The sequence below is a fragment of the Cryphonectria parasitica genome (assembly GCF_011745365.1).
Source record: "Cryphonectria parasitica EP155 unplaced genomic scaffold M406scaffold_4, whole genome shotgun sequence".
Lineage (NCBI taxonomy): Eukaryota > Fungi > Ascomycota > Sordariomycetes > Diaporthales > Cryphonectriaceae > Cryphonectria > Cryphonectria parasitica.
This window is the reverse complement of record NW_024468912.1, coordinates 4,067,702-4,081,125: the sequence shown is the minus strand read 5'-3', so window position 1 is coordinate 4,081,125 and position 13,424 is coordinate 4,067,702. Positions and strand designations below refer to the sequence as shown.

The 13,424-nt window shown below is 54.2% G+C and overlaps 4 protein-coding genes across 4 annotated transcripts; 3 read left to right on the top strand and 1 right to left on the bottom strand.

Moving 5' to 3' along the window:
* Nucleotides 1-222: 222 nt before the first annotated feature.
* On the bottom strand, nt 223-1,089 carry M406DRAFT_256464 (uncharacterized protein; the record flags this gene model as incomplete). The annotated part of the gene is made up of 1 exon (XM_040917103.1): nt 223-1,089. The coding sequence occupies one exon, from the start codon at nt 1,087-1,089 to the stop codon at nt 223-225; it is 867 nt and encodes a 288-aa protein (XP_040777278.1).
* A 2,332-nt stretch (nt 1,090-3,421) lies between these two features.
* On the top strand, nt 3,422-5,174 carry M406DRAFT_60731 (family 28 glycoside hydrolase; the record flags this gene model as incomplete). The annotated part of the gene is made up of 5 exons (XM_040924698.1): nt 3,422-4,052; nt 4,122-4,146; nt 4,228-4,282; nt 4,386-4,538; nt 4,713-5,174. The coding sequence occupies 5 exons, from the start codon at nt 3,422-3,424 to the stop codon at nt 5,172-5,174; spliced, it is 1,326 nt and encodes a 441-aa protein (XP_040777277.1).
* Nucleotides 5,175-7,706: 2,532 nt separating this feature from the next.
* M406DRAFT_290756 (uncharacterized protein) lies at nt 7,707-11,247 on the top strand. Its single transcript, XM_040918921.1, has 4 exons — nt 7,707-8,215; nt 8,300-8,537; nt 8,649-10,751; nt 10,854-11,247. The coding sequence occupies exons 1-4, from the start codon at nt 8,078-8,080 to the stop codon at nt 10,997-10,999; spliced, it is 2,625 nt and encodes an 874-aa protein (XP_040777276.1). The 5' UTR covers nt 7,707-8,077; the 3' UTR covers nt 11,000-11,247.
* A 988-nt stretch (nt 11,248-12,235) lies between these two features.
* M406DRAFT_346285 (uncharacterized protein) lies at nt 12,236-13,026 on the top strand (the record flags this gene model as incomplete). The annotated part of the gene is made up of 1 exon (XM_040922173.1): nt 12,236-13,026. One exon carries the CDS (start codon nt 12,236-12,238, stop codon nt 12,923-12,925), a length of 690 nt encoding a protein of 229 aa, XP_040777275.1. The 3' UTR covers nt 12,926-13,026.
* Nucleotides 13,027-13,424: the final 398 nt, after the last annotated feature.

The following is a 13,424-nucleotide window of genomic DNA, read 5'->3' as shown; positions in this document are numbered from 1 at the left end:
GGGAAAGAGAACTACAATGCAACTCTTCACTCCAACTCCAGTCCTGCCTCTGTGCGAACATGCTTGGGATATTGGATGCTCCGCGCCAAAAAAAAAAAATGAACCAAAAGAAAATATGCATCAAACCCTCCCAAACACCCCAGACCCAAGTTGCTCTTCGCTCCAGACATGCAAATCTCAGAATCTAATCCCTTCTCTCCCTCAGTCTCTGTCTCTCTCTCTCTACGCATGTTCCACCACAAAATCCGCCAATCCATCCTCCCTAACCATCAATATCTGCTTATCCCGCATCCGGCTCGTGACCACACTCGTCCCATTGATCCACCCCCACCAGATCTTCTGCACGATATTCTCGGCCCGTCCGATGCCAAAGTCCAGCGGCATGCCGCCCCGCGCCTCCGCCTGCCGCTTCAGGTCGTCCTCGGTGCTGGTGATGAGCAGCCTCTCGGCAGCCGGGAACCCGTCGATGACGTGGAAGAGGCTGCCAAAGATCTGCTCGGCCTCGACCTCGCCGAGGTGCAACTCCTCAAAGGCGCACGCGACGTGGCGCACGCGGTGCGTGTCGGCGCGGGACAAGAAGTACACCATGGGCGCGTTGATGTTGCTGCTGTCATAGGGCTCCAGCTCGCCGAGGAGAAGCAGGGCGTCGGAGCTGAAGTCGAACCACACGCGGGGGCCGCACGACCGCGGTGCGGCGAGGATGCCCGGCACACGCCACGAGAAGGCCAGCTCGTAGTGCCGCAGGGCCAGGGCGCGCGTCTCGGCGCAGATGTGGAGGAGTACGGGGGCCCGGCGCAGGTCGCGGCGGCGGGCGAGCTGGGCGCGCTTGGGGGCTACGTCTTGGGCGTCGAAGCAGGCGACGATCACGATGCGGGGCTGGAGGAGCTGCTCCCAGATCTTGAGGCGGAGCTCAGAGGGCAGGGTGGGGAAGAGAGGGAATGTGGCTGGGGATGAGGAGGAGGGTGACATTGATGAGGGCAGTGAATCTGGGAACGGGGTGACGCCGTCATGGCAGACTTGGAATTCCAACCAGAAGGTCTTTTGGTCCTCAAGTGAAGCTCTTCGTCTGCGCGAGCGTAACACGGACATCTTTTGGTTGTTTGATTTTGACATTCAGAAATATAGATCATGGGAACACACAACAGATTAAAAAAAAACCAAAACCACCAAACTTGGCTGAAGATAATAAGGAAAGCAAGGAGAAAGGAAAGAAACAAACAGAGAGGAGGTACGAGTGAAAGCCACAAACGAGATGTGAGGCGATATCGACATTGAAGATCAACGCCATGTGGCGTATCGACAAGGGTATGGCCTGTCAGATTCGGTTCTGGTTCCGACTCCGGACGCCAAGACCAATGCATCCGTGGCGCCAGGCCCTTTTTAAGCATAGTAAAATCACTATGTACTATGGCAAGTACAATAGTGAGTATATTCTAGTAAGTATCCTCTTCCGCCTCCTTCGTCATCTTCCCTCCACCTCGAAAGAGGGGAAGACAGAAAGAGAAGCAGAAAATCAAAAGCACGATAAAGGATACGACCATTTCTTATTCTGAGGACTCTTATTGGGTACGACAACCCCAATTTCCTTTCTTTACTTTGACTCCAGAAATGATAATCATCAATCGTTGCATCAAGAGCACCAACTCCCTCCTTCAAAGGCGTTCATCCATGGGCATCCAGGTCTGGACAGGACAGCTTCCTTCGTTCATCACGACAATTCCAGTTTCTCCCTGACGCCATGAGTAGTCGACGACGATAAGGTGCAACAAGCGACACATGTCTGTGTCTGGCAGCGCAGCCTACCGTCCCTCCTCTACGTGAGGTGACTTGTGTACACAAAGCAACCTTTACACCCTCAGTGAGCCGCCCGCCACGATGATCGGACCCCACTCCCCTATTTGCTCCTGGCAGGCAGACATTAGCACACGCTGGGTTCTTGGAAACATGCACCGAGGTGGTTGCAGTACATCCTTTTTGCTGCAGAATGCCCTGATTCATTTTGTCATGATAAGGTTGGCAGATTAAACCATCCAGAGCCCGTTGATAGGAGCATTGCAAATCCACCACTCAACGCGAGGACCAGAGGCACGGGGGAGACGAATCGGGGCGCGTCCCTCCCTGCAACGCACTTTCCCTTTTGGCACACGTGATGGGCAGAATGGTACGTCACCTCCGGTAAAAGCACGGGAAATTTAGCCAGGCAGGGGGCCCTGCATATTACACCTCGCCAAGTACCGATGCACATGGCCTGACGTTGGGGGGTGTCGAAAAGGCATTGGTATGATTGCCCCTCTACTGTTCGCACCTGCGCATCCATTTGCTGGTATTCAGGACGGATATGAAGGTCCTTCGGCTATGGCTTGGCGAGCAAGAGTCTTTGTTTTCTGACGGGCATATTTGTACCCGTCAGCAATGACTGGCAGGGCAGTTTTTGGAGGAGGCGAGCGAACTTCCAAGTGGGTAGATTCGACAGCCCTGCATGAGCGGATGTCCAGTACCACCAGACGGATAGGCTTTCAGACTCCGAGAGGTGGCAATAGGTTCCTGTTCCCACTTCGTGCATCTTGAAGGCCCTTTCAGACCTTTCGGCACTGCCGTTAAGCGAAGCTCCAACCATCACTCACCAAACAACGGAGCCTCCCAGAAACGAACGCACACATCCATGGCAAATTAAGCAAAAAGGCCCCCACTTTTTGACCACGGTAGCTGGGTTTATATCGTTGGTAGCGCCTATAATACACATAGTATATGGCGGAGTTGTTTCAAAAACGGGGCCTCTTTCACTCTCGCATCTGCCGGATGTCGAGATCAGAGCTGCACACCTACGGAAGGTCGCAACGCCCTCCACCCCTTCTCTCCCCCCTCTCCCCCTACCGCCTTATGCCGCCCCTCTGGAGGACATCAGACCCGTCGCCCTGGCGGGGGAGTACTGCAATTTGGCAGATGAACATAGATGCGGATACTGTGGTGCCGGAAACAAGGCTATCGGTCTTACTGAAGCCTCTACGTCCTGCAATTGGTGGAATGGGCCATTCCTTGGCATGGAATTGGTCACAATGTGTTCTGGTTGTCCCATGGAATAATCCACCGCCAGAAAGATAAAATAAACAACGACAGGTGAGGCACACACTGCTCTTTCTGCGGGTCACAAATGTTGGTATTCGTGGGATTGTCAATACGGCGGGCTTGACGGGGTTTGCTACTCCGCTGTGAATTATGGCGAGAAGAACAAATCACTGTATATAAGCAGCCCTTTTCGCACAACGCGGGTACAACAACCCCCCAGCTAAGGTGAACTCGATAGGGGTCGTCTCTGTCTCTCTCTCTCTCTCTCTCTCTCTCTCTCTCTCTCTCTCTCTCTCTCTCTCATTGTACGCTGTGATCACCTTCACAACAGGCTCTGTCCTTTATCTTCTTCAAGATGTGGTCCCCTGCTCTGTTTCTGTCTCTCCTTCCCCTCGTCTCTGCCCAGCTGTCTGGCACCGTAGGCCCTACGACCACGACTGCAAGCAAGGCGGCCAAGAAGGTCTGCAATATCCTCAGCTATGGCGGTGTCGCCTCAGCCACGACAGACAACTCGGCGGCCATCGCCTCGGCATGGGCAGCATGCGCCACGGGCGGAGAGGTGTACATCCCCTCCGGAAGCTATGGCCTCGCCAACTGGGTGACGCTCACGGGAGGTACCAGCGTCTCGATCAACCTTGAGGGCATCATCTACCGCACGGGCACCGCCGGGGGCAACATGATCTACATCGAGCACACGACCGATTTCGAGTTCTACTCGGCCAACTCGGCGGGCGCTGTGCAGGGTTACGGCTACCAGTTCCTAGAGAACGGCGAGTACGGCCCTCGCATCCTCCGGCTGTACGAGGTCACCGACTTTTCTGTTCATGACATTGCGCTGGTCGACTCCCCGGCCTTCCACCTGACCTTGGATACCTGTACCAATGGCGAGATTTACAACATGATCATCCGCGGTGCGAACGAGGGTGGTCTGGATGGTGTGGATGTCTGGGGTGACAACATCTGGGTGCACGATGTCGAGGTGACCAGTAGGTTGTCATTCATTATATGTTTGTGTATTGGTCGTATACTGTGGCTGACAAGCAAAACCCTCGCAGACAAAGATGAATGTGTAACAGTAAAGTGCGAAATCGCCCCGACCTTGACCCTTTCTTCTAGTCTCATTCGACTGTTTACTGACCCAACATCTGCTTTTGTGTTTAGATCTCCGGCATCGAATATTCTTGTCGAGAGCATCTACTGCAATTGGTCTGGAGGAGTGCGTGTTCTCTTTGAAACATCTATATACTTATTCCTCACTCTCTTGCCCGATCCTAGTCTTCCCCCGCAACCAGTGACTAACATACTACCTTCAACTATAGTGTGCAATTGGCTCCCTGGGCGCAGACACGGACATCTATAACATCGAGTACAACCACATCTACAGCCAAAACTGCAACCAAATGTTTATGATCAAGTCGAACGGTGGCTCCGGCACACTCGAGAACTGTCTTTTTGACAACTTTATGGGACACGTGAGTAGCAAAGCTTTCTCTACATTGATATATTACATGTATGCAAGAGATGTGTTGGCAGAGGAAGAAGAACATTCTCCCAAAAAAAAAAAAAAAAAAAAAAAAAAAACTTTCTCTGTGTATCCCCTCTCGCTTCAAACTTGCATGAAGATACTGATAGAACCATGTGTCAAGACCAATGCCTACACCCTCGACCTCGACGCGGACTGGACAGACGAGACGTTAGCAGCAGGCAACGGCGTGCAGTACACCAACCTGACCTTCAGCCACTGGCACGGCACAAGCGAGAACGGCGCCGAGCGGCCCGTGATCCGGCTGGTCTGCCCGGCCGAAGTGCCGTGCACGGAGATTGACATCGATGCCTTCTACATCTGGACCGAGGCCGAGGACTACGAGCTGTACCTGTGCGAGAACGCGTACGGCAGCGGGCCGTGTCTGGCCAGTGGGTCAGACTACACGGCCACGACGACGACGGCCACCGTCACCACCATGAGCGACTACACGTACACCACGATGCCGGGCGAGCTGTCGAGCGGGCTGGGGCTGACGACGAGCATCGCCATCCCGGCCATCCCCACGAGCTTCTTCCCTGGGCTGACGCCGACGAGCGCGCTGTGCAGCAATGGTGGGTGCTAGATCAACCCTGGATGGCCCTGCTGTTGTAGGAGAGGTTTCTATGTACGAGACGATTCGAGCGAATGAGCGATTTGAGGAACTCACCCAGTGTATCCTTCTTTATTATTCCCAGCCCTGTCTCTCACCCTTCTTTTCGCTTCTTGGAAAAAAACTATCCTTCAATTTGACATTGCATAAGTGTCCTCCTCAGGACTGTAATGGGAAAGCTTTTTTTTGTTTTTTCGCTCTCTCTCTCTCTCAAAAAAGAAGAAAAATCCTCTTTCGCCTGTTACGTCTCCGAAACTGTAGCATCCCTCGCTGGAGGTCAGGATTGTGATGTCATTGACAATTCATTCGCCGTGGAAATTATGTCGTAATACCGTAGAGGCTGAGCTCCTCTATGTGAAGTGTAGTGAGGGAGGAGGAAATATTGTCTTGATCTGTGTGTATGTCAAGACATCCTTGGTTTCTACTCGGCTAGGTCGGGATCGAAGACGGGGTTATCCGGATGATAGGAAAAAGGAGAAGAACAAGTAAGGAGGTAAGAAGAAACGACAGACAAAAGCATTCTTATTCTACTCCAAATCATCCTAGCATGGAAGAAAAGGCCTTGACGCAACTGCTTGTTCTCTTATGGGATGCTCCACTTGGTGTTAGTGCTCTGTACAACTTAAACAGAGGGTGGTGGGTCGAGATTCGGGAACCGGGTTCGCGTGGGGGTTTGCTTGGTTAACTGGGTTTGGGCGACAAGGCATCACATTGGATTAGAGTGTTCCGTTCGGCCGGTGTGGCCTAATCCCTACTACTTACTACCATAGTATGTACATTTGGGGTTCGAGAAACAGACTGTCAAAGGTTTCACATGCTTGTACTTTGTGTAAGCGAGTAATCCCATAGTAAGTGATTAATGGGTATGCGAGATAAGAGGATTTGCACTCGGGACGACGTAGAGGAGCTTTTTCCTCTGGGTATGTCGAAGATAAACTAGGTGCGACATGATTTAGTAAGGAAAAAAAAGTGCTGTGATACTTGAGAATGGGAAGTTTGTGCGACCTCTTCACTATGGACCCCTTTTTTCTTAGAAGTCTCTTTATGATTTGTATGGTGTTGCAGAAGCGAGAAAGGCTTATGTAGTGTATCGTAGTATAGTACTGTCGTAGTAGAGAGCATAATCCGTTGCGTCTTCAGCCCCAGCCAGCCGCAATTGCTACGCTGACCTATACAGAGAGCGAGAGAGAGAGACGTTTGGGTGCATGTGGGGAAACCCCGCTGATTCCTACTCAACCCCACTGAACTGCGCTGGCCCTGTGCTGTGTTGCAGCTGTCTCGTTGCCGCTAGGAAGGGCCCACTAGAGGTTAACCTCGTGCCTTTATTCCGGCGTCCAACCACGCGACTTCCCCTTGGTCCGAGAGGCTCCATCTTTATTCCCCCACACGTTCCTTCCAACGGACGTCGTAGGAAGAGGTGTATGTATCGTTTTCCCTTTCTAGACTAGGAGCTCGTCACAAGCTCTTAGTGCGAGAGCAACCTTTCGTCCCTGTGACAGCTGCCCACTGCCTTCCTCAGTAAATGGGCAAGCGACCTTTCTTTTGGTCATGGACCATGTGACGCTGACGCCGACTTTGGACTCTCTCGCTCTAAACTCGCCATCATCGCGACACGCCACATGCGAGACAGAGCGAGACTATATTTTTTTTTTTTTTTTCATGTTCAGCCGTCCACCTCGTTGCGACTCTGTATATCGATTGGTCTTGCAATAATCTGATATCGCCCGTAGATATTCCTTCGGATGACAAGCTAGGTGAGTCTGTGTGAAGGCGTCAGCCCTCCACCTCCTGGTCACTTTGCTGGAACCATGGCTGACCTGCCCATCCCCCTTCTCAAGTTGCATCGAGCCACATCCTATCAGGGGCGACAAAACCACATCCTCTTTCTTCGCGTCTCGGTCTGCTCGCTTTTACTGTGAATCGCGTGTCAGATCTTGTTGCAGGTATGTGTAGAGAACGAGAGAGAGAGAGAGAGAGAGAGAGAGAGAGAGAGAGAGAGAGAGAAAGAGAGTTCGTCCGTCTCGCGCGGCTCTCGCCTTGCTCCCTTTATCCTTGCACCTCGGGTACATGCCTTGACTCCCACCACTACCACAAAGTTATGCTTGGACCCTCTTCACTCGGTCCTACGGAGCGGATTTCATCGTATCATCACGCCGGCGCCAGAGAAAACCTGCGGCTCCTCATCCCCCCCCCCCCCCCCGACTACCACTACTGCCACTACTATCAGCAGAGCAGCGCCTGCGAGATAGGGTGCAGGTACTTTGTTTCCCTCTCCGATTCAGTGCATGAATCTGGCTCGATAGTATTATTGCTATACAGTTACCATGTATTCGTATTGCCAGTCATGCCGTCCCACATGTCAAGGCCACATGCTGGGGCGCAACAGTGACCCTCCCCCTCCCTCTTCCGCTCAGGTCACAATCCATCCATCCATCAAATCACATCATCCCGACCTTCTGCCACGCTCCCGTCGGCTCTTTCGGGTTCCTCTTTCATAAGCAGACACATACATACACATGCATATACATTTACATGTGTATATATCTATATCCATATACATATGGACCCTCTCCCTCCGAGAAGTCACTGTCCCAAAGGTCACCCTCTTGTCGTCAAGAAGTGGATGTACTGGCTACTTGCCCATCTGTCTGCACCTTACTTCTCATTACCTCTACAATTGTCACCGCCACTATCACTCCTCCCTGGCCTTGCTGTGTCTCTCAAGCGGGAATGCCAGTCTACTGTCTTCACGATTGCCACTACTTCTACCGCACAGCCCTGCGAGGCTTGAACATTAACACCTCCGTATCTCCTCTTTACGCCTGAAACTGTCGAAAAAAAGGCCTGTCGTAACGGGATTGGCCGGCTAACACAACATGCCTACCCAAGTCCGCATTTTCACCGTCCCCAAAGCCCTCGGAGAGACCCTCTCCGTAGCCGACAGCCGCTCTCCACCAACACCAAAGCGGCAGACCCCGCGGTCTTTACCCGCCAACGGAGAAATACCCAACGGCGTTCCGGAGCCGAGCCCTGCCTCCAGAGGTGGAGGAGGAGGAGGAGCAGCAGCAGCAGCAGCATCGAAGATGGGTGTCAACGAGGATAGATCCTACCCGGGTATTACCTTTGCCCACCAGGACAAGCTCGCCAAGCTGCCCATCCCGGATCTCGCCGCCACTTGTGCCAAGTACCTGCGGGCGTTGAAGCCGCTCCAGTCGCCCAGGGAACATTCCGACACCAGGCATGCGGTCCAAGAGCTCCTGAAGAACGAGGGGCCTGAGCTGCAGGAGAAGCTGAAGAAATATGCAGAAGGGCAGACCAGTTATATCGAGCAATTTTGTAAGTCTGCATTCTTATATATAAGAAACGCACATACACACACACATCCTCTCTCTCTGCTCATGGGTTAGTAAACTGGCTGGCTTTTGTCGCATGCTAACAGCCGAGTAGGGTACGACTCATATCTGAATTACGACAACCCCGTCGTGCTCAACCTGAACCCCTTCTTCCTGCTGGAAGATGATCCGACTCCCGCACGGAACAACCAGGTCACCAGGGCTGCGTCCCTGGTGGTGTCCGCCCTGGAATTCGTCCGGGCCGTTCGCAAGGAGGAACTGCCACCGGACACAATCAAGGGTACCCCGCTTGATATGTACCAGTACTCAAGACTCTTCGGCACAGCAAGAGTACCAACGCAGGCCGGCTGCCAGATCGAGCAGGACCCGGAGTCAAAACATATTGTCGTCATGTGCCATGGGCAGTTTTACTGGTTCGACGTTTTGGACGACAACTCAGACCTGATCATGACCGAAAAGGATGTGTCCATCAACCTTCAGACCATTATCGACGATGCCGCGCAGACCCCTATCCAGGACGCTGCGAAGGGCGCCCTCGGCGTGCTCAGCACAGAAAACCGTAAGGTCTGGTCCGGCCTGCGGGATGTGCTCACCCGAGAAGAAGGCTCCAACAATGCCGACTGCCTGGGGATTGTCGACTCAGCCCTCTTTATTGTCTGTCTCGACTACACAGAACCAATGACTGTCTCGGCCCTCTGCCAGAACATGCTGTGCGGGACATCCGAGATTGAGAAGGGCGTGCAGATCGGCACCTGCACGAACCGCTGGTATGACAAGCTCCAGATCATCGTGTGCAAGAACGGCTCAGCGGGCATCAACTTTGAGCACACGGGTGTGGACGGGCACACGGTCCTGCGCTTTGCCTCAGACGTCTATACCGACACCATCCTGCGATTCGCGCGCACCATCAATGGCCAGGCCCCTACGCTCTGGGCATCGACGTCGCCGGACCCTTCGAAGCGCCACCCAGACTCGTTTGGCGACGTCAACACGACGCCGCACAAGCTCGAGTGGGACATGCTGCCGGAGCTCAAGATCGCCGTGCGCTTCGCCGAGACCCGCCTGGCCGACCTCATCGAGCAGAACGAGTTCGAGTGTCTCGATTTTCAATCCTACGGAAAGAACTTCATCACCTCCATGGGCTTCTCGCCCGACGCCTTTGTCCAGATGGCCTTCCAGGCGGCCTACTACGGCCTGTACGGGCGGGTCGAGTGCACATACGAGCCAGCCATGACCAAGATGTACCTCCACGGGCGTACCGAGGCCGTCCGTAGCGTGAGCGAGGAGAGCGTCCACTTTGTGCAGACGTTCTGGGGCGACAACCCCGCCGAGCAGAAGGTCGAGGCGCTGAAGCGCGCCTGCGCCACCCATGTGAACGTCACCAAGGAGTGTGCCAAGGGCCAAGGGTGTGACCGCCACCTGTACGCATTGTTCTGTCTCTGGCAGCGGCAGATGGACGACAGCGCTGGTGACAGCGGCGGCGGCACTACGACGGGGAGCGGCTCCACGGACGGGAGGAGCATTAGCAGCAGCGGCTACGCGAGCCCTGCGGATGATTCGGCCCTGCGGAGTCCTGGGCGGGACTCAGTGGTGAGCGGCGACGAGGGCGGCAGCAACGGCAGTGAGGCGGGTCAGCACGGCATGTTGACGAGGGCGCGCGGCGACAGCGTCAACAGCCGCACGGCGGCGACACTGCCCCTGGTCTTCGCCGATAGCGGGTGGGACCGGCTCAATAACACCATTATCTCGACATCCAACTGTGGCAACCCATCGCTGCGCCAGTTCGGGTTCGGCCCCGTCAGCGGCGACGGCTTTGGCATCGGCTACATCATCAAGGATGACGGCATCGCCATCTGCGCCTCGTCCAAGCACCGCCAGACTAAGCGCTTCGTCGACACCCTCGAGTCGTACCTCCTCGAGATTAGGCGAATCCTGCGCATCACGTCCCGCCACCCGAGCGGCGGCGCCAAGACGTCCCGGGCGCGCGAGATCGACCGCAAGCCTAGCGCCACCAACCGCCTCAAGGCGAGGGGCAGGCTCATCACGGGACTGCCCTCGCTAGCGCCGACGAGTTCTGGTTCAGGTTCTGGTGGGGATGAGAAGGCGAGGCGGGACAGGCTGGGTAGTCTGGCCGCTGGGGCCCAAAGCCCCACGGAGGAGAGCGTCATGCTGAGCGAGGATGATGAGCTGGGAGGATGTAAGTTTTCTTTGCCTCCTCTTGTGTACAAACCCTCGACATGAACGTAAATTCTGTGTGAGACCCTGGTGCATTGTTGCTGACTGCTTTATTTGTTGACAGATGGTTTCTTCGACGCGGGTATGCTTCTTCAAGCTCTCAAGGCGCGGGCCGAGGTCGACGACGGCGAGACAAAGGCATCAGAAAGAGCTGCCGTGCAGGCGAGGCGGAGGGATGTGGGCAAGAAGCTGCGGCTGATCGATTACTGAGCAGAGTTGGAAAGGCCTCGCCTCGAAGAGGACGGTTTTGGCTGGCTACATCTTGCCTGTTTGTTTATGTATTTATTTATTGGTAATACCTTGACGCGATGTTAGCATAGGCGCAATCTGTGGGATTGGATCACAACATCGAGATGACTTGTTTCCTGGGAAGGTGGTTAGTATTTGATTATGATCTTGTCTGGCGTTGGAGGATTTTACACATAGTCTTCTGCTACAAATCACATGCTCTTCATGAGAAACTGAGTGTTCCATAACTGTGTCATGCAGTTCATTCATTCTATGGTAAGAATGGTGAGACATGCGGTTATACCTGGGATCAAGTAGAGTAATTCATGGGGTGTAGGGGCAGTATTCTGAGATGGCTTCAGGTCGACCTGAGATTGAGAGCTTGTGTCAGTCTATGATGAAAGTTATGTATTTGTATATTCTATTCATAGGTAATTTTTGAATGTTTTATATCCCTGAACATGTTCAGGTAATTCGAATGACTGAGCTCAAGGCTATGAGTAGCAGCCCCACCCAAATTTAGCCCAGGCCCATAAAGCAGCAGCACAGCACCTTCCTTGCCCATTACTGCAGTTAAATAACCCGAACCCTGGCCTCACTCAACTTGACCTCACCTCCTCTTCTTTCTTCTGTGTACAAAGGAGAATCCCTTCTTTAATCCCACAACTTAACCCTGCCATTCATGTCTCTTCTCCCTCATCAGGGATGGTGATGGTGATGATGGACACGCTTCCAGGCAACACAAAACGGGCCTCCAGCTTCCCGAGGGAGACGCAAGACGAAGAGCGGGATCTACCGCCAGCAAAGCAGCCACGGCTCGCCTCAAAATCACCAGACCTGCCACGTGTTACATCAGATGTTCAGGAGGACATGGAGCCGCCTGTGGTGACTGTCACGTCCGATCTCCTCCCGTCCTACAATACGCAGAGTAGCCATGTGTCTCCGAAGCAGCCATCTGGACCGGCTTCGACACCAGGACGCTCCAGGATAGAGGTCGTCTTGAACCCGTCGCCGTACAAACCACTACCGGGTCAGAAGATATGGTACGATGGGGGTCTGGATGGGGCGGGCGATGAGCTGCCAGGAGCCTCTTCCTCAAGCGCTGGACCTGGGCGAATACGACCACATGGGCCAGGGAGCAGCAGTACTACCACCACCACCACCACCAAGATCACAGGCAAGCGGTCGCGAGGACGACCCAAGGGTTGGAAGCCGGGCATGCCCTCCACCAAAACAGGCCTCCCCACCCCGTCAGCATACAAACACGTGGACAACGATGGCAACCGGGTTGTGCCACCGCCGTCTGCCAGTGCGGGTCCTTCAGCTTCGCAACCAACGACAAAGAAACGAGGTCGCCCCCCACGGGCACCTTCGCCTACGCCCAGATCTGTATGGGAGAGTATGGCGGCACCGCGGTACGTGCCGTTTCTGTGCGAGTGGGCAGGGTGTAAGGCGGAGCTGCAGAATATTGGGACATTGCGGCGGCATCTACGCAAGGTGCACACGCGGGAGGGCGGAGGCGGGGTTGTGCCGGCGTGTCGGTGGGCGGGGTGTGGTGGCGGCGGCGGCGGCAAGGAGGAGGAGGAGGAGACACTGAAGTTCGAGCGGGTCTGTGAACTTGATGAACATGTGGACAGGAAGCACTTGCTTCCGTTTGTGTGGTTCGTTGGGGACGGGGTCAGGAACGACAAGCTCGTGATTGGGCCGGGAAGGGACAGGGAGAAGGAGAAGGAGGAGGTGCCGGCCTATCTTCTTGGTGCGGATGGCGCACAAGTCACGCCCTGGGTGAGAGACCAGCAAGTGGAGGACTTTGCTACGTTCAAGGCGAACAGACGGCGTCTGAAGGCCATTCTTCTGCAGAGGGATGCCAATGCGCCGTCGATAGTGGACGAAGAGGAGCATGCTTGAGGGCATGTTGACAGTATTGGCAATGGGTCTATGTGCCTACATGATACCCCCCGGACGAGATACCCAGCGAAGTTGTCATAATGATCCATAATACCATCTTCCATATAGAGAGACAGACCACCTAATGCCTAACTAACAACTTTCTACAACATTACACGCGCACTCGAACCCTCAAAACCTAGGTGCTATACACAATACCTCAGACCACACTCGACACGAGTGGGTTGCGGGAGAGCACGGGGCCATTCATTGGCTCTCAAGGCGATCTGTTTAGTAATTACTGATGGAGAAGAAGAATCGAAATTACTATTTACAGTACACCACAAAGATATCTCTCCAAACCAAAAAAGAAAACAAAACACGAATGTTACGTCACCACGTGGAGTCTCTCTTCCGTGTGTGACGTGTGTGTATGACGATCCAGGGCGGGCAAAGGCAGTGCTGTTTTTGGCGGATGGGCAATGCGAATGATGCGAATGCGTTGTCAGAGACATGAGGT

Coding starts and splice junctions, on each gene's coding strand:
- M406DRAFT_290756 (XM_040918921.1), top strand. CDS start 8,078: ATGCCTACCCAAGTCCGCATTTTCACCGTCCCCAAAGCCCTCGGAGAG. Junction 8,216..8,299: donor ACGGAGAAATACCCAACGGC/GTTCCGGAGCCG, acceptor GGTGTCAACGAG/GATAGATCCTACCCGGGTAT. Junction 8,538..8,648: donor CAGTTATATCGAGCAATTTT/GTAAGTCTGCAT, acceptor ACAGCCGAGTAG/GGTACGACTCATATCTGAAT.